The 19,194-nt window shown below is 34.2% G+C and overlaps 1 protein-coding gene across 1 annotated transcript in view; it reads left to right on the forward strand.

Annotated features, from left to right (window-relative positions):
* The window catches only part of PCDH15 (protocadherin related 15), an 817,584-nt gene that overhangs the window by 103,610 nt on the left and 694,780 nt on the right, over window positions 1–19,194 (forward strand). Inside the window, exon 2 of the mRNA XM_060127128.1 lies at window positions 3,909–4,027. Within this exon, the coding sequence (XP_059983111.1) occupies window positions 3,937–4,027 (91 nt within the window). The 5' untranslated portion in view covers window positions 3,909–3,936. The remainder of the gene's footprint in view (window positions 1–3,908; window positions 4,028–19,194) is intronic.

The raw sequence follows: 19,194 nt of genomic DNA on the forward strand, positions 1-19,194 counted from the left end.
GATAGGAAAGCACCAGAGTTTGACTGAACAGACTGTTGAAGGGCAGATGCTTATGTACAGCTCCCAGTTTACTGAGAGATTCCAGTTTGCTTCCTGACCCAGTGTTGATATGGGATTTATCATCAAGGTATTGGCAGAAGACTCCACACTTTGATACATCAAAGAAATTAATAGTCTTTCACGTAGCAGTCAGGGACAGAGCCTTAAAAAAAAAGGAAAAAAGGAGTTTACATTGTCAAAAATGTACCAGAGGGAAAACTGCTGTGATGTCAACCTTGACTGCTTTTGCCATGTGTCACCACAACCAACCCAGACACAGGAAGCAGGGATCAACAGTTAAAGAGTAGAGCTTTGTGTATTGACAACCTTTGGATTTATACTTGATTGTGAAAGGCCTTTTATGTATTCTCCCTCTAAAACATGAACAGCAATCTGTTCTCAAGGCAGTAGATACCACTGAGGGTGCTTTCAGCTAGGGTTATTGGAATAGCTGTGCTTTCTTTGTCAAGTTCTTCTCTAGTTATGTTGCCAGAATGCATTTGGTTGCTTCATATAACCCTAGTACATTTTCTGAAGGTAAGGCTCATGAAAGCAGAGATGTGAGTGAGTTTTTTTTATTGATATGTTCCAACTGCCTAGAAGAGTAGGTGGTACCTCATAGACCCTCCATAAATACTTGTTGAATAAATGAATTTCTGAGAACATTCAATGCCAGATAAATGAATATGAGCTTTATCTGGTAGCTTAATCATACAAATGATGTGAAATTCAAAATCAGTATATTGTGTCTTGAGTAATAGTAGTAAAATATTCTAAAGCCTATGGAAAATATAGAGTAAATATCATGAAACTCAAACCACTTATGTGTAAGTTTATAACATAATTGGAAAAAGTGCTTTTTTTCCCAATATTATTGACAGTAGAATACTACAATTGACCCTTGAACAACATGGGTTTGAACTACACAGGTTCCCTTTTATGTGGATTTTTTTTCAATAAATATAGTACCTGTAATTTCATTTTACAAATCTTTAACTAAGCATGGGGAAAACTTTATGTTTGATTAGGGATCACAATATATAGAATCAAAACAACTACAATCTTGATTCTATTCAAACTGTTTCAGCTTCCTGCTTTTGGGTTAGTCATTGCCAATTCTTTTGTTTTGATGCAGAGATAACAGTACTCAGATTTTTGGTTAGAGGAAGGGGGGTGATTGGTGCCCCTAAGCCCCGAGTTGTTCAAAGGTCAACTGTATTTCCAAATCCCTATTGCAAAACTGTATCTTTATTAACTATACCAGAGTGTTGAATACGTCAATAAATTATCTCTGAAAAAACAAGTACAATGACCTTATTTATAGGTCAACTACATGTCTTTTTAGACATGCTCTAGGTTGCTATTATTGGCCAAGGAGATCTGGAGGGAAATTTTGTACTCAGAGAACAAGGCAGAGTTTAATATGGAATTTATAATAAAGGTACAATACCATGTTAGAGGTGTTGTTTGAAGGCATCTATAAGAACTTTGCCTGCAATTCTAGAGATTGTAAAACTAGTAATGAAAATGGATATTGCTTTTTAAAAAGTTTTTTCTAACATCCTTTAAGTGTTTTCTCCTTGTTTTTAAATTGTAAAGACTCTTTTCTGTTTAATGTTGTAACATTTCTTTAAAAAAAGAAAGAAAGAGGAATTGAAGCCATTATTCCCATAAATCTTAATAGGGCTATACTCCAGGTATGGGAAGAGGGATGCAATATTTCTCCTTAGGATATAGGAGAGAAATACAGCAAGCTATTACGAGCCTCCATGTACCTTGAAACCTGAACCAAGTGCTGTCTTGGAAATTTTCTTGTCCTTTTTTGTAATGGAATGAGCAGAAATTTCAGACTTACAAACCACACCACTACTTCAGCCACTCATAAGTTTGTAACCTTGAGCCAGTGAGCACGACATTTCCTCCAGAGTAGAGATGATAATGCCTACCTTAGAGGTTAAACTAAAGATGGATTGAGGAAATGTATGTTTAAGCCCTTTGAAGACTTCAAAGATGCCAAGTCAGAAATACTCATATTAAGCTTTATGGAGCCCTCCCTCTGAGGTACTCTTCTAAGCATGCATTTATAGCCATTTACCTAATCCTCAAAATAAATTTATGAGGTAGGTACTATTGTATCTCCATGTTAATAATGAGGAAAGTGAGACAGAGACGCTATTTAATTTGGTCAAAGTCCGAACTGGGAAGTTGAAGAACTTCATTTTAAAAAGAAGCCACACTCTAATCAACTGCTCTTAAAACTACTAACATTAGTCAATTTTATTTTTTCCTTCCCTGCAATAAACATATATCATTATATTCTCTTGATATCTAGTGATGGGCTCTTCTTTGAGCTATCTGTGCCTAGAAGTTATAAAAGCAGAGGCTGAGTTGTTTACCAGTTAGAAGGGGAAAATATGTGAGGGCTAGATAAAAAGAAGGCTCCTTTTTATTTTAATATAAAGAAACACAAGAATAGATTCCATTTTTAAATATCTGTGATCTGGTGCAATGACTTGAAATTTAAGGACTGTGCATCTCATGATTAAAAACTTTTGAGTTTGCACCTTTAATATACTTTTAAATAAATTATATATTTATATATGCTATTGTGCAAATAAACTTTATAAAACACACAAAAATAAAACAGAAAGATAGATGAAACAAAATATATGTAAAAGCAGCATTCAAATTATTTCCTTTGTACATTCTGAAGAAGCTTACCCATGACTAGTTTAGCAGAGGGAATCCCAGGCAGGAGTTGTAAACTGGAGGACCTCAGAGGACAATATGACCTGCCAGAAGCATTTAGTCTATAAGAGGGTTGGACAATTATCTAAACACTAGGCAGTCTCACGTGGAAATTTGGATTTCTACCATATTCTGGAAAATCAGAAAACTCAGTAATACTGGTTTTCATTCCCACATGACAACCTTGATGGAAGTCAAATACTGGGCTGGTTTCTTCAGACAAACCCTGCACTTCACAATTTGTCCCTATTGTGCCTTTAGGCAAATTCACTTTTTTCTTTTGGAACCTCTGATGTAGAGAAATGAAGTTCCAATCCCTGTTCTACATGATCTATATTCAGCATAATTTGGAACAATTCCATGTGAATAATTTCTTCAATTTACAAAGAAACTGAGAACATAATTTCTCAGTAAGAAAAAATTCTCTGGTGTGCTCACAGGCTACGAATACCTCATCCAGTTTCTTTACTTACTGGGAGATTGCAAAGAAGAACAAAGGAATTAAAATGAAATTCATCCAAATGCTTCCAAAGACAGACGTGGTAAAAAAAATGATAGGTTAAAAAAAAAAAAAAAGATGGGTTATCCTTAGTCTTACATGACATAGTTAAGTCAATCTCTTGTCCCTCTACTAAAAAGAAATTTGTGTTTTGATGATGGATTTTTCTACTTAATTCTGTTAGACAAATGTCCATTGAAATTTTCATGTAAGATACTAACAGCTGGTTTAACATCTTAAATTGTTGCGAAAGCTTACTCTTTATAATTGAGCTATTCTATACATAAGATAAATTGAGTGAGTTAAACTGATTGGCATTTGATTCACTCACAGGGTCTCAATTTTAAAGATGTGGTTCTGGTGTCATTAGTATGTTAAGTTCTCAACTTACTTGCTTACAAAGTAAATAACAGAAAAGATGTCTTTCCTTAGAGACTTGTCTGCAAATTCATGTAGATAAGTTCCAGCACATTAAACAAGTATGTTACTTTGTTAAAGGATAGTGTGGCACAGGTAATTAACTATGAAGTCATTAAGGCTTTTCTATGCTGTGACAGTTGTGTTTACGTATAACAGATTAATGAACTCGTCAAATGTTCCTTTTTTCCTCTTGTTATTTCAGATCAGCCTTGAGTGGAATTTGACTGAAGATGTTCCAACAGTTTTATCTCTGGAAATGGTTAGCTTCAGGGATTACCTTTTGCTGTCTCTTCACAGTCTGCTTGGGCCAATATGATGATGGTAAGGATGCTTTTACTTTGACCTTTAGAGTTAGCCAGAATTTCAGTGGAATGTGAAAAACACCATAGAAATGAGTAATGCTAATTTGTAGTTCATTTTTAAAGGTTGCTGACTCTGTACAATAATTTTCCTTAATTAAAATTAACTTACAAAAGTAGCATTCAATGCACTTTGTTTTTTAATAAGCATTGCAGTATGGTAGAAAATCCAGTGCTAGGCCTCTAAATGAACATTTACTTATACCCACTAAACAAATGCTTAATTATTATTTTAAAAATTCAATTCTATTCGCTAATCGTTGAACAAACACAAACTACAAACAGTAACCTTAGATAAAGCTTAGGAATGTAAAAAATACCAAAATTTCCTATGAGAAAAAAATCTCTGAAGGGGTCAAAAGTAGAGGCCATAAGTGATTTTAGTGTTAGCACTTTAATTGGGGATTGCGTTATTTCATCCCCCACTATTTTATTTAGAAAGAGTGAAAAAAATGTAAAAAACTTGACATTAGATTTTCCAAGTCATTTCTTAATAGTAAATCAGTCAGTTGAGAAAGATATATTAGTCATCAAGCTCTGTAGGGACCATTTAACATGTTATATCTGCAGTGGCCCAAATGTGCCTGTCTTAGATATTTCAATATTGGAGGAATCTGTCTTTGAGTACTACATAATGAAAGTGTGGAGTATATGTATGTATTATACATATACTACATAATGAAAGTGTATATGTAATACTTTAAGAGAAGAAAAATGGATAAATTTTCCCACCCTAGAAGTTGGCTATTTAAGAAAAATGACTTTGTTCTTTCATTATTATTAATTTATTTATTTATTACTTTTTATTATTTTTACTCGACATTTGTTCAGCATTCAGGGTACACAGGCGAGCAATCATCTCCTCACCCTTGTTGCCATGTTCCCTAGTTGCTCTTAGAGACAACAAAGATTGTGAATTTTGTGTGTGTGTGCTTTGTTTGGCTAAACTGAATGATCTGAAGATAGATGGATTAATTTGACTGTTTCTCAAACAGTGTTCAAATTGTGTACATATTAAGACATTTTCAGTTCTCCATAGTTAGGATATCATGCCTCTTTGGGGATTTGCAGAATAATTTACAATAGCAGCTACTTCATAAAGTCAACAGCCTAAACCCTTGAAAAGTTCTGCTAATTAGCACAGTGTTTACTTCAAGTGCATCTGAATTTAATGTTCATGTCATTGCCATTTATGTAGATTGTGAATCTCCAGTCTAACAACAAATTTAAAAGTGCAGTAAGAAATAAATAATGTAACTGCTACTTTGAAGCAAAAATAAAAATCAGTGGAACTTAAAAGAGCATGACTTTAAATTAAAAGAATGCCTTTTAAATCATGCCCCAAGAATAGATGACAAAACAGTGTGTTGGTATTTCTTTATGCCATAAGGCATTCTATTTTATTCATATTTAGTGTTCACACTGAGAGGGAAGGATTCACTGTCATTGCTCACATTAGGCTTTCACAAACCCTGTACTTTTTAGCAATGCAATTTAGGTTATCAGAGGAAATCACTCCTGGTTTAACTGGTAATGCTATAAATTAGTTTCTTTAATAAGCTCATTACAGCTCTTGGTCTCTCTAAATGTGCTTGTATAGATAGCCACCAAAATAAGATTATCAGGTCACTGTTGGCCATCAAGTAGTTACTTTCTGAAGCACAGTGCAACTTCACAACTGCCAAGTTACATTTTATAGTGAGGCTGCCCCCTCACTGCGCTCATGGAAGACCTCCTTCCAGCCACAGTTAGAAAGCCTTTTCAGTTCTCTCCTGGAGATAAGTTGCTCAGTACTTAGGAAGACTGAAGGGACTGGAACTGTGGCAAAGAAACAAAAATTTTCTGTAGTTTTTATAGGGATTTCTTAACTTTATATGCTTTTCATCATTACTTGCATCCTCCAATGAGTGTGCCCCCAGAGGTAACAACACATTCCCCTAGGTTGCCCTCAGGTCTTTACTTCTCTCTGGTCTCCTTCAATTAGGGACTCTGACATCACATTTATTCTATTGTTCATGAAAATGGTTTTCATAGTTACTATTTTTTTTAAATCCATATAAAAGTTGAGCCCACATTATGCAGGAATTAAATCAGGAGTAAGCAATCATGGCTAAAACACAAAATAACACTTAACTGGAATACGTGATACGAATTTCTTGAAACAATTTTTTTTATCCAAATGCTTGGGGATGCAGGTGTGGGTTAGATTGAAAGAAGACAATGGTGAGAATCATAATCATGATAGAAATATGAGAAAAAAAGGAAAAATAAAAGCAGTTTTGCCATAGGTAATCCACTGGTTGGATTAGCCCTTTTGATAGTTGACAACTGATTTCCATACATAGTTAGAAGCTTCGGATAGAGGAAAATGAAGGAGAAAAAATTGAAACTACCCTAAGGCTATTAGTATAACAGTTTAGTTCACTGTTATGTTAAAACATAGAATTCTCCTGGACTTGCAATTAAAAACAGTTTCCTGTGTTTTTCCATGCATTTCCTTGCTTAGGCATAAGGCAGTTGGAAGGGAAAAATACTGTTTATTCAATAAAAATTTTAACCTGAAATGAAATATTCTAGTATTACCCAAATGTGTGAATCTGCTTCTAAGAAAAGTATATTGCGTAATTGTTATTTTCAATATTTTACAACTAATATTTTTACTTGGGAACTTGGGGCTAAATTTTGAGTCTTTTGATATTTCTCATTCAAATTGCTGGGGTAAGGTTTTAGGTTCAGTAATAAAATTTGCAGATGGTCTATTCCTTAATGAGCATTTCATTTGTTTGATGACTACATATTTAAGCACGCATTAATAACATGAGATTGATAGTATGATATTACATTTTAAAAGTCGGAATTTAGCTAACCGATAGAATATTGGAAAACATAATTGATTTGTAGTTGATAGTAGCTACCCTCTTCCCAATAAGAGAGCATTAGGACTGATATTTTAGCTTATAGTTTAATGCATTATCAATCCTGACAACTTTATTGGAATGGGAACATGTGGCCTGATCCCACATTGAGTGTGGGAGCCTGAAAAGGAGGTGCGATGGGAAGCCGAGGAAGCCAGGCTATCTGCTAAATTGTATGCTGTGGGGGATAAAAGACATAAAAATCATATTCCTTGTTCTACCATATTATTTACAGTGAGGTAAAGAAACCAAGTTGCCCACAGGGTTTGTGTTTTTGTTTATTTTGTTTTGATTTTGAGTTCATGAATGATTGATAAATGGGAGGCAAAGGGAGGAAGAAAGGAAAATGTTATATAGTTAAGGGGTATGTTTTATTTTCATTTTTTATTATTTTCTCTGCATTTTCAAATTGCCATATTGAGTAGATATTACTTCCATAAGCAGATAGGAGAAGTATTTATTTAAGAGAAAAAACAAAAAACAATGTATCGTAACATTATAACTAACTTGGAACCAGAGCGTTAGAGTATTAGAGGAGTTTTAAAAGGGCATGTGTGCCAATGAGTGTGTGTGTATGTGTGTGTTAGAGAGACAGAGAGATTCCCTTGTGTGTGCAGATCATGAAAGCCAATTTCAGTTTTTTTTAAAGAAAGGGTTCTCCCTGGCTGCTCAGGCATTCAGCCTGGAAGGCAAAAATCTTTCCTCTTGCCCTTGAGCTATTATGTAAACTAGCATATATCTATGATGTGAATGGAACCCTTATATAGCGCACAACCAGAACAACATTCTGAAGGGATCCTGTATATAAGCTCAGAAAGTCACAAAACTTCCTTAGGCTCAGTTTCCTTATTAATGATAACACTCTGAAACTCAGTTTTATGCAGTTTCACACAGTACCTGACATATGATCAAGGTTCACTAAAATTGCTTTTTATCTTTATTGCTATTATTACTTCTAATTATTTATAAATATTATGCTTCTTTTTATAAATTTATGTACAAAGCACAATGAGTACGTTGTGCTCTTGTGCACTATATGTACGTTCTTTCTTTATATCTCTCCAAATTTACTAAACACCTTGAAGATTTAACTTTGTTACGTTATATTTTATTCTTAAAAGTATTAATGACTGTATTCTTTCCTTGGAGAGTTTACTGATTCAAATGAAACTATAAGTGAAGTTTGAGGAACATTTCCAGGTGTATTTTCATGCTTGTTAGGTAATCTGTTAATCCATGGAAGGTCAGTGATGAGACAGACATGTCAATCAATTAAGGGGGTAGCCATGTTATAAGGTCTGAGACTCAAATCTTCTGAGGTCTGACACTAAAACCTGGAAACTTCATTTTTAGCAAGTGCATCCAGAGGTCATAAAGTAGAATGCCACTGGGTTAATACTAATTAAACTTAAAAGAGAGAGTCATGCAAATTACAATGCTATGAAAAGCATTATAAGGAAAATATAACTGCCCAATGAGCTGAAACACTTGTGTTTCCAAGAAAGATTTTTCCCCCCTTTAGATACCTTAAGAAGAAATGGTTATGTAAACTTAACAGCTCTGTGAGAAGAGTTAAATGATCTTAATGGTTCATGTGTCCAGACTATGACGGACTGTCACATAGGGCACTGTTATAGCACTATCCTTGCCTCATGGACTGCAATACTTTATTCGTGGGACACTCATGGTCTCCCCAGGATCATGCTGGAAATGTTTGTAAAATTTCTTATTTTTTGAGTTTGTTATTTCAAAGCTTAGTGCAGGTCATCTTCCTCTTGTTAACATTATATTTCTCTGAACATAGTACAATGCAGTAGTTTCTTTTGAGTCTGTTTCAGTTATAATTAAATTAAAGGTGATTATTGGAGACTATACCTAAGTAATTTTCAATGAAGCTTATTGTCTCTGAAACTTCTCAATCCTTCATTTAAATATGATTTCTTAAGGCAGCACACATCAAGAGCTATAGAGCAATATACATGTACTCACTCATACATAATAGATAACACACATTTTAGACAAAAGTAAAACCACATATAGCACATATTTTATGCAAATTTTAATCTTAATATAATATGGACATCTTTCCTTGTCTACCCCTTTCACTTATTCCATCTTACAGAGTGTATTTTTATTCTGAGAGGTTAAATTCAAGTTTTAAGAGTAACTTTGTTGTTTTCCCTACAGGCTGATTTAAAATCCTGAGTATTTGTCTTTTTTTTTTTCTTGAAGCTTTATAAGCTATTAGATTTATATAAACTGTCTGGATTATATTATTATGGAACATTTAGAATGGTATGACAAGAAAGAGCACCTTCAATGCTTACTCCAGTAAGACTTTCCTAAACATTCTAAATTTCATCTCCAGATGAAAGCTTGGCTGTGTCCTCATTTTTAGATTGTATCCACACTTGAATTTCCTGTTTCCTCTTTCCCAATGGTGAGTAATCTTGTGGATCCTGTAGCCCCAAAATGGATTTGTTTCAGAGCAAAGTTTGAAAAAGCATATGTCTTTTCTTGTTTTGGCAACAAGAAGTTTTTTTCACTTTTCTAGGCTCTGACCTTGGGCCTAGAAGTAGCTTTTGTGTACTCTACTAATAGGCTCCGGTGAAGCCTATCTGTACCACCCTGGAAGGCCAGAGGGCTAGAGTCCAAAAAGTAAATAAATAAGCTCTGAGAAACAGAAGAAGAAACATCTCTTTTTCTCCGATTCTTAAAAGCTATTTCTTGATTGCTTGTAGTTCTCAGTTTTTGTAATGAATTGTGTCTAATGCTTTCCTATATACTATTAAGAAGTGTTCCTACAATTTCACAGGCATCATTTCTACATGTTCAACAAGTTTCTTGAAATCGTAAATCATATTGATATGTATTTTATGTGTAAACAGCCTCTCTTTAGAATAAGCACTAACATTCATTTAGCATTTATTAACAAAGCCCTTCATATAGATTATTTTATTTAATCTTCACAAGAACTCCATGAGGTCCTTGTGATTGTCATAATGATCACATACCATTGCACTACTATTATGCCTCAGATATAGATCAGGAAACGACAGAGGCACAGAAGGGTTAAGTTGCTTTCCCAGTGTGATATTACTCCCACTATTGAGTGGCAAAGCTGAAACCAACCCATTATCTCTGCTCTACATGCAATAATTACATGCTGTGCTATTATATTATGACATCAAAATCTTAACCTTTCCTGAAGATTTTACTCAAATTCTACTTATTCCTTGATACTAAATTATTCATTATTCTTTGATGTTGTTACTAACGATATTCATTCAGAATTAAGTGCAGAGAGGTTGGTAAAAGGGTACAAACATCTAGTTTTAAGATGCATAAGTTCTGGGGATCTAATGTACAACAATGGTGACTATAATTAATAATACTGTATTGTGTATTGTATACTTGAAATTTGCTAAGAGAGTAGATCTTAAGTGTTCTCACCACACTAAAAAAAAAAAAGGAACTATGTGAGGTGATGGATATGTTAATTAACCTGGTCGTGGCAATCATTTTACAATGTGTAAAGTATCAAGCCATATACTGTGCACCTTAAATATGTACAGTTTGTTTTTTTGTTTTGTGGGTTTTTTGTTTTTGTTTTTTTGCGGTACGCGGGCCTCTCACTGTTGTGGCCTCTCCCATTGCGGAGCACAGGCTCCGGACGCGCAGGCTCAGTGGCCATGGCTCACAGGCCCAGCCGCTCCACGGCATGTGGGATCTTCGCGGACCGGGGCACGAACCAGTGTCCCCTGCATCGGCAGGCGGACTGTCAACCGCTGCGCCACCAGGGAAGCCCAAATATGTACAGTTTTTGTTTGTCAGTTAGACCTCAATGAAGCTGGAAAAAATTAATATCCACCTTCTCCTTTATATTATGTCTTATAATGTTTGGTTTTTTGTTTAGATTATAAATTCCTGGAGACAGAGACTGTCTAATTTACTTTCGTTTCCCTCAGCACCTGGCAGAATGACCCAGTTAGTGGTTATTTAAATAAGTAAGCCTTGTATAAAGAAAAATAGAATTGAGAGATGAAGTGTGTTTTTTAACAATATAGTAGCAAGTAGGTAAGCTTTGAGGATAGTAGTTGGAGTTCAAACAGCAATTCAAAAACATATTTAGTGAGAGTTTGATTTATACGATACTGCTCAACATTAACATAGGGACCAAAGCAATCAATAAATTACCTGTGCTATGGATGTATTACACACAGCATCCTTTTTAGCATTCTGCAGGAAAACAGAGTTTAGGTAAATTATAAATTTTTTTTTAGAAACTCAATATTTATCCCATTATAGGGCAGCAATTAGAAAAGTCTTTGTAGAAAACTCAGATTGAATCTATCCTCTCTTCAGGTGTGTTTTCTGTCTTTTTCTGATTATTAGCTGCTGTCTGGGCATTTTGTTCAAAATTCTGGTGGATCACACTGCAGCAGTTGTTCCTGACATCAGTCGCTCTGTTCGAGATACTAAGCTTCCCTAGTCTTGTAGGATCCTATACTGCCCCTCAGGGCTGCTCAATTAGACTGCTAAGTGATGACTGTTCAGCTACTCTGAGTTTATTAAGTGTCTTTATTGAATGGTTGGAATACTGATGAGAGCTGTTCAGGCTTAGACTTAGATAATGTGTGAAAAGGACGATACTAACTCAGTCATCAATATTTTATGTGGTTATATCCAGGATTTAGCCATTGTTGCTCTGCTGGATACCTAGAATGCAATTCTGATGGTATCCCCATAGGTGGAAAACTATAGCATTTTAAGGTAACATGAATAATACATTATGCTGATTATTTTTATTCATTCATTCTTCAGGTACAGTAAGCATATGTAATGTCTATTATGTACACATAAATTTTCTGACAATTATAGCTAATATTTATTGAGTTATTTCTATGTGCCAAATAGCTTACATATAGTACACACTGTCCTCTACTCACATTGTATATTTATACATAATATACATGATCTATGTGTCATTGCATTTCAGTTACACAAGCTTACAAAGTTTTATACAAATGTTTTTAAGTGGCCAGTAGGTGTCAAGCCTTATTCTATGTATATAGCAAATAACAAAATAGACCAAAAAAAAAATCCTTATTTTTATGGGGTTTGCTTTACATTGGAGGGAGACAGAAAATAATCCAAATCACTAAGAAAATTATGTAGTATGTTAGTATGTGAAAGGGATTATATCAAAAAATAAAGCAAGGAAAAGGGATACTTAGGGGAATACAATTTTCAATAGGAAAGTATGGGAAGAACTTACTGAGAAGTACCCTTGGAGCAAAGTTTCAAAGAGGATTATAAGAAATCTATGTAGATTCCTAGAAGAGCACTGAAAACAGAGGGAACACTGAGTGAAAGGGACTTGAGATGGGGACATGCCTAATGTGTTTGAGGAACACAATTGCAAGCAAGCTATGGTGGGTAAAATGTTGAGCAGAGTGAGGGAGAGGGGACAGAGATAAGATCAGAGAGGTAGGATGGGTGGAGGCAGATTGCACAGGCCTTGTGGGCAATTGTAAGGACATTGTCTTTTTCTCTGAGTGAGAAGGAAAGCTACTGGAGTGTTTCAAGCAGAGGAGTGAAATGATTTCACACAAGTTTTAACAAAATTGCTTTGACCCTTATGTTGAGAATCATCAGCTAAGTTCAAGGTGACCAGTGAGAAATGTATTAACAATATTCCAGGCAGAAAATAAAGATATCTTAGACCAGGTTTTCATGACAGAAGTGGTAAAAATGGTTGACTATGAATACATTTTTAAGGTATAACCAACAGAGTTTGCTGGTGTGTTGGATATAGAGAAGATGAAAAAGATAGCATTTAAAGTTTGATATCAATATATTTGGTCTAACCATCAGGAGAGACTGAATGACTGACCTCATCAAAGGAATAAATGTGGCTAGATATGAGCCATAAAAACATTGATTATACAGTCCAGGGAGATGAGGTAGAACCATCATCTTAGATAAGGAAGAATATTTATATAGAGAGACAGTTTATGAGAAGAAAACCAGAAGAGAGTGGTTTACTAAAAGCCAAAGGAAGAAGGCATCTAAAGGAGAAAGTGATCAGCTGTGTCAAGTCTGATCAAGTAAGATGAAGTATGAGAGCTGATTATCAAATTAGCAATGTGGTGCTCATTTGTGGCATTGACAGGAATAGTTTGGTGCAATGTTGAAGGCGAAAGTTTGTAGTGGTTTTAAGAAAGAGTGGAGGAAGAAGAAATTCAGGGAGTTTGAAGATATATAGTTTCTTTTTTCCTTTCTTTTTTTTTTTTTCTTTCTTCTTCTCTTTTTAATAGGGTGGCAGTAGTAATAGGGAACTAGGAGTAAGTTTCAAGAACACATGCCCCACCTCAGGTCCTAGTGATATAAGGATATGATAAAACAACTACCACCCCTGTGAGGCCCTGAGAGACCTACAGAAAAATAGCATCTTCTGGGAAGACCCAGATTTCTAGTAGAGCAAGAAGAAAGGAATGTTCAGCAAAGTATGTATTATCTTATTTAATCTATTTAATCTTCAGTAAAACCCCGTGAGATAAATTCTATTATTATTCCTGTTTTCCAGATGAAGAAACTGAAGCTTCAAAGATATCGAGCTATCTTGCTTAATGTCACATAGCTCCTGCGTCTAAGAGCCATGATCCTAGCTCAGGCAGCCTGGCTCAAGCTGCCATACTCTTAACCACTGTATTTTATAGCCTTAGTACAAAGTGCTACAGGACTCATGAAAGTACAATAATATGGACCCTAATCCATGGAACCTTAGGAGAATGATGGAAGCTTTGATCAATTTCTATTATATGTTCATTTATTCAATATATATTTATTAGCATTTACCATATGCCAGTTTTGTGCTAAATTTGGGGGTTGAAAATATGACTAAGATACATTTCTTGACCTCATGAATGTTACTGCCTAGTTCATATGAAACATCAGCAAAAAGGATTACAAGTATAAATCAATGTACTGTATATAGACTGTGAGAGGCTGAAGTTAAAAGAATGGCATTTATGCTGCCTGCCTAGAAGTGTGCTAAAGTCTGTATCAATTGTAGTTAGTGGAAGAAAGATTTATAGGATGAGATACGTTGAGCTACTTGGAAAATGAATGAGGAACTATGATAGATTTAAATCTGATACATATAAATTCATATGTACAGTCAAAGCAAAAGGGAACATGAGAGGATTAATAGATGATAAAGCATTGGTAGTATGTGGATATGAAAGATTATCTATGGCACAATAGTTAAAGCATGAGCTTTGGAATCAGACCTTGTTCAAATCCTGGCAAAATCAGTTATATGATTTTTGGTAAGTTATATAACCTCTCTATGACTTAGATCTCCATCTGTTAAAGAAGGATAATAGCAACTCTGATTTGATTGCTATTAGGATTAACTGATGGTATGTATGTCAATTGTTTAGCATGCTTTCTAGCATATAGGAAATGATAAAAACATATTTTTGGTATATTATAATAATTATTACTATTTTCAAATTAAAGTAAGATAGACACTGTTATATCATCATTAATCAATATTTCTTTAGGTTTCCTTTATCTGAAAACATTTACACAAACACACACACATAGAGCCCACACACACAATCACACACTGTACACTAAACTGACAACTTCTTAGAACAATCACTATACCTTCTACATACTTATTTCTGTGTACTATAATTCTTTGTATGATTTTCTGCCCACTTAGCCTGTGAAATTTTCAGCTGCATTTATTAGTGGTGTCTGGCATAGAAAAGAAGCTCAGTAACCGTTTGGAATCTATACCTCTTCCGTTTTCTCCTATCTCTTATTTTCTCTACCTCCTTCAAGTTTTTCTCAATTTATATTAGTTTCATTTTTTTACAAAGGAACTTCCTTTAATTCCTTCTTATTTCTCTTTCTTCACTTATATGTGGATGCTTCTCTTATCACTTTATTCTTCTCATTTTTTAATATGTTTCACCCAACTCCATCTTTCTTTCTAATTTTTATCTTTTTTTCCTGTTTCTTTGTCTTGTCTTCTCTCTGTCTCTTAACATTTGCTCAACTTTTGTTATCTTTCTGCCTCGCTTTAGCTAATTTAAATTCTAGAAAGCACAATAAACATCTTCTTGGCTCTAGTTACTTCATATTTCTAACTGATGGGTCTACTTTAAAAAAGTAATCTTAACTGGACTTTTAGCCTCCCTGGTTACAGAAAAGAATTGGGATCATATTGTAGAAAAAAGGAAAAAATTTTCCAGAGTGCATTTTCATTCTCATAATATAAAAATTACCAGAATGCACACACATATTTTAAAACCCCTAAAGCTTCCTTCTATTATCAGATGAGGAACATTTTAAAGGAGATGCCATCTGATTTCCTTCCCAATGATAGTGAACTTGGAAAAAAATTTCAGTTTATTCTCTAAATTTCTAAGATTGAAATTCAAACTAAGATCTTTGTTAGAGATCATTTATTAAATATCAATTCCATGGGAGTTCTTTTGAATATACGAAGTGAGATATATTCCCAGAAAAAGAAAACTAGAAGGAATATCGTCCAATGATATTCAAGACTCAACTTAGAACTATTCTTTAAAAAAACAATTTAATGTGGCTAATTCCAGAATGATTTAGTTAGCTAGTCTGTGTTCTCATAATATTCTGTGAATGCCACTTTGATAGCTTTATGAGTCTTCATGTCTATGTCCATAACTATGCTGTAAAATATTTAAAGGATGTGTTAGTTTTCTATTGCTGTTGTAACAAATCACCACAAAATATGTGGCATAAAACAACACAACTTCATTCTTATAGCTCTGTATGATACAAATCTCACTGACCTAAAATCAAGGTGTGGACAAGGCTGTGTTTTTTTCCTGAGGTATAAGGGAGAATACATTTTCTTATCTTTTCTGTCTTCTAGAAACTGCCCACTTTCCTTGGCTAATGGTCTTTCCTCCACCTTTAAAATTAGTAACAGTCAGATGAGTTCTTCTTACAGTACATCACTCTCACTTCTTCCATAATCACATTTCCCTCTGAATCTAAATTATTCTGCTTTAGGTTTCCATTTTTTAAGAACCCTAAATAATCTGGATAATCCAGGATAATCTCTTTATCTTAAAGTTCAGATGATGAGCTAACAATTTTATTTGAAATATTAATTGTCCCTTGTCATGTAGTGTAATATATTCATAGGTTCTGAGAATTGAGATGTGGGAATCTTTTGGGAGCTATTATTCTGTTTACCCCAAGGGGTATAGTAAATTATCTGGTGTGTGTCATGAGCTCAATAAATATGATATTGAAACAATCAAGTTCCAGGACATATTTAGCCTGTTTTTTTTTTTTCAGCACCACGGACAGCACAGGGAATATTAAATTTTTGAATGTCTGAAGCAGATGAGGACCTGGTATGTGGACAACGCCTAGGTTTACTTGACTAATAAGTTTAGTACAAGAATCTCTTATTAAGGAATTCCTTTAAAGTTTTTCTTTTTATGTAAGAGATGAGGAAACTCTGTCCCAGATAGCAGGAGTAAATTTCTCTTCCGCTTGTTGGTAGAATAGCTGAAGCTTATGTCCTCTCAAATTTTAGCCCTGCCATTCCTGGGATATCCTTTTCACAAAATAATCTTGTATAACTGGTCTCACTTATTGATCCTCTGCTCTCAAAGTCGCATCACAGTCCTACAGTTGTCAGGAAGTACTGTGTGTCATTGATACCCATGTCTTGAATAGGAGTAGGATAGGCAGAGGCATATATGACAGAAGGAAGAAAAATAGCACAAAGGAAATAGCAGATGCTATGACATTAAGTTTTGAAAGACTTTTATATACTTGGGAGGGTCGCAGTTTAATGAAGTCCTCATGTTTTACCATCAGTATGTCTCAATACATCCATGATTTATTTTTTACATGATTTTGGATGAAACAGAAACATACACAGCCCTGTTTCCTAATATTAGAAAACAATAGGACTATAACATTTGGGGACTTAAGTTTCTCATTACCAAGTTATACAACTGAGGGCTTTAAAAATATTACATTGTATAGATTTGGGCCTCTTTGTATCTTTCTGTCATTCCAGTTAGTAATTCTAAAAAGTTGAATAGTGATGCTAGGCTGTAACCTGGCAACCTTACCCAGGTTCATCTATCAGATTTGCTCTTTTCCCTCTTCTTCCTGTTTTGTACATTTCAAAACATTTCACTGTGTAAAAATCTTTAAGCACACTGTACACACTGTATTTTTTACCACATGTGACTTCTTGATAATATGTGGTTAAGATATCTTCATGATTTGCCAACATTATTCATAACATAAATTTCAGATCCCGAGGGAAAATGTGATATATCCAAATTAAACGCAATTTAGTTATACTGTGTGCAGAAAAGAGACCTGAGACTGCTGTCCTTGAAAAGGTTTGCTTATAAGGATGACCTTGTCTGGCATCTGAGAGAGTGATTACCTCTGGGGGTAGAGAGGCAGGGGGATGAGAAACTAGAGAGGTGTGTACAGATGCAGCTTAATTGGTAATACTGTAGTTCTTGGATTAGGCAAACTGGTAATGTTTATTACATTATATAAATAAAAACCTTTTAAGAAAAGCACCATTAACTTGCTAATGATGATAGAGTATAATAAACTATTTATGATTAGTTTAATAAAGTACCTTTAAGATCCAATTAAAAATGTTAACAATGGGGGAAAAGGGCTTTGGAAACAGATTAGTATTTGATTCTTAGAATTACTGGTTTAATGACTTTATGTCAATTAACTTTTATCTCTTTGAGCTTCGGTTTCCCTGTTTCACAAATGTTAGTAATGACTCTCTCAAAATCTTTTTTCCAGAGAAGTTAATCATTAGATCTATTACCAAATGTTTCTTGTTCTTAGAGGTACAATATAGGATTGCACTTCTGTGAGGTTTTTGTTTTTTAAGTGACGCACAACTATATTATTTGTGATTTAAAGTGAAGTTATGCAGGCCACCTCTGAATGAAAACTTTAAGAGCCAGTGTATAATTCACCACATTTTCTTCTCTCTGCTGAGTGTGTCATCATTCACCACTGCCAACCTGCTTTCCTGGGCAGGTATGCTAAAAGAATCATTTGGACATGGAGAATGACCAAGAATATATACATTTTGTTGTCTTAAGCCTCTTATATTTTTTATTTGTTACCACAGCATACCTTTTCCTATTCTAACTAATAAAACTTTTATTAAATGAGATATAATATGTGATTTCAAACAACAGTACTTATATTTAAATGAATTCTACTTGTGTAACAGAGCTGTGACAGAATACCACATAGAATGGGTAAATTTTGGTGAGAGAAAGATTAGAAAATCTCCCAGTATATGGAGATATATATGTTTTAGAATGATATATCCAGAGACATTAAACATAAACTCTTCACCGTTTTTTGCCTGGAACTGTTTCTTATTACTTAAATTGTTAAAGGAAAGCTCAGCTAAATAAGTATAGTTTTACATGAATTTCTTAAATAATTCTTTTCATTCCAGCTTTGCCTTCCCTATGAATCAGAGAAGCAAGTCCTGGAATAATTTATTTCTTTTTAAGATCATTTTTATGTATTTTAAAAAAACAGGCAAAACTAAATAGTTTATTGTTTAGGCACACATGTGATTGACTGATAGATTTTAGCAAGGAAAAGTTAATTGTAAAATTCTGGTGATTGATTACATCTACCCATGAGTTCAGTGGTGAGTTCATGGCTGGAAATCTCTATCTGCTTAAAGAGGCACATACACTTAGGAATCCACTTAAAAAAAATTCTCTGTTTTGGGCTTCTTATCGAAAGTAGTGATGCAAGGTATTACACGGTATTTTAGGAGTGTAGAGAAGAATGAACTGCAGTTTTATAATTGTAAAGAAGCCTAATCATGTGTCTTTTCTATTTCACTGAAGTTCAAATGTTTATTTTAGTATATCCACAGCTGAAACAGTTGGGAATCGTCATATATGCAAAAGCATCTTTCAAATTAACTGTCTTAATTACCAAAGTTAAAACCAAACATATAAATTTTCTTTTTAGTCTCTTTTCCTGTTTTTCATTTTGATTTCCATTCTCCTCATCCTCTTTTAAGAACTTTATAGAGCCCTAGCTCATACACTGAGAACACAGCCATCTCTTATATTAATGGATAAATAATTCTCTATTTTCCCAATGAAAT

The sequence above is a fragment of the Lagenorhynchus albirostris genome, chromosome 16, assembly GCF_949774975.1.
Source record: "Lagenorhynchus albirostris chromosome 16, mLagAlb1.1, whole genome shotgun sequence".
NCBI classification, from domain to species: domain Eukaryota; kingdom Metazoa; phylum Chordata; class Mammalia; order Artiodactyla; family Delphinidae; genus Lagenorhynchus; species Lagenorhynchus albirostris.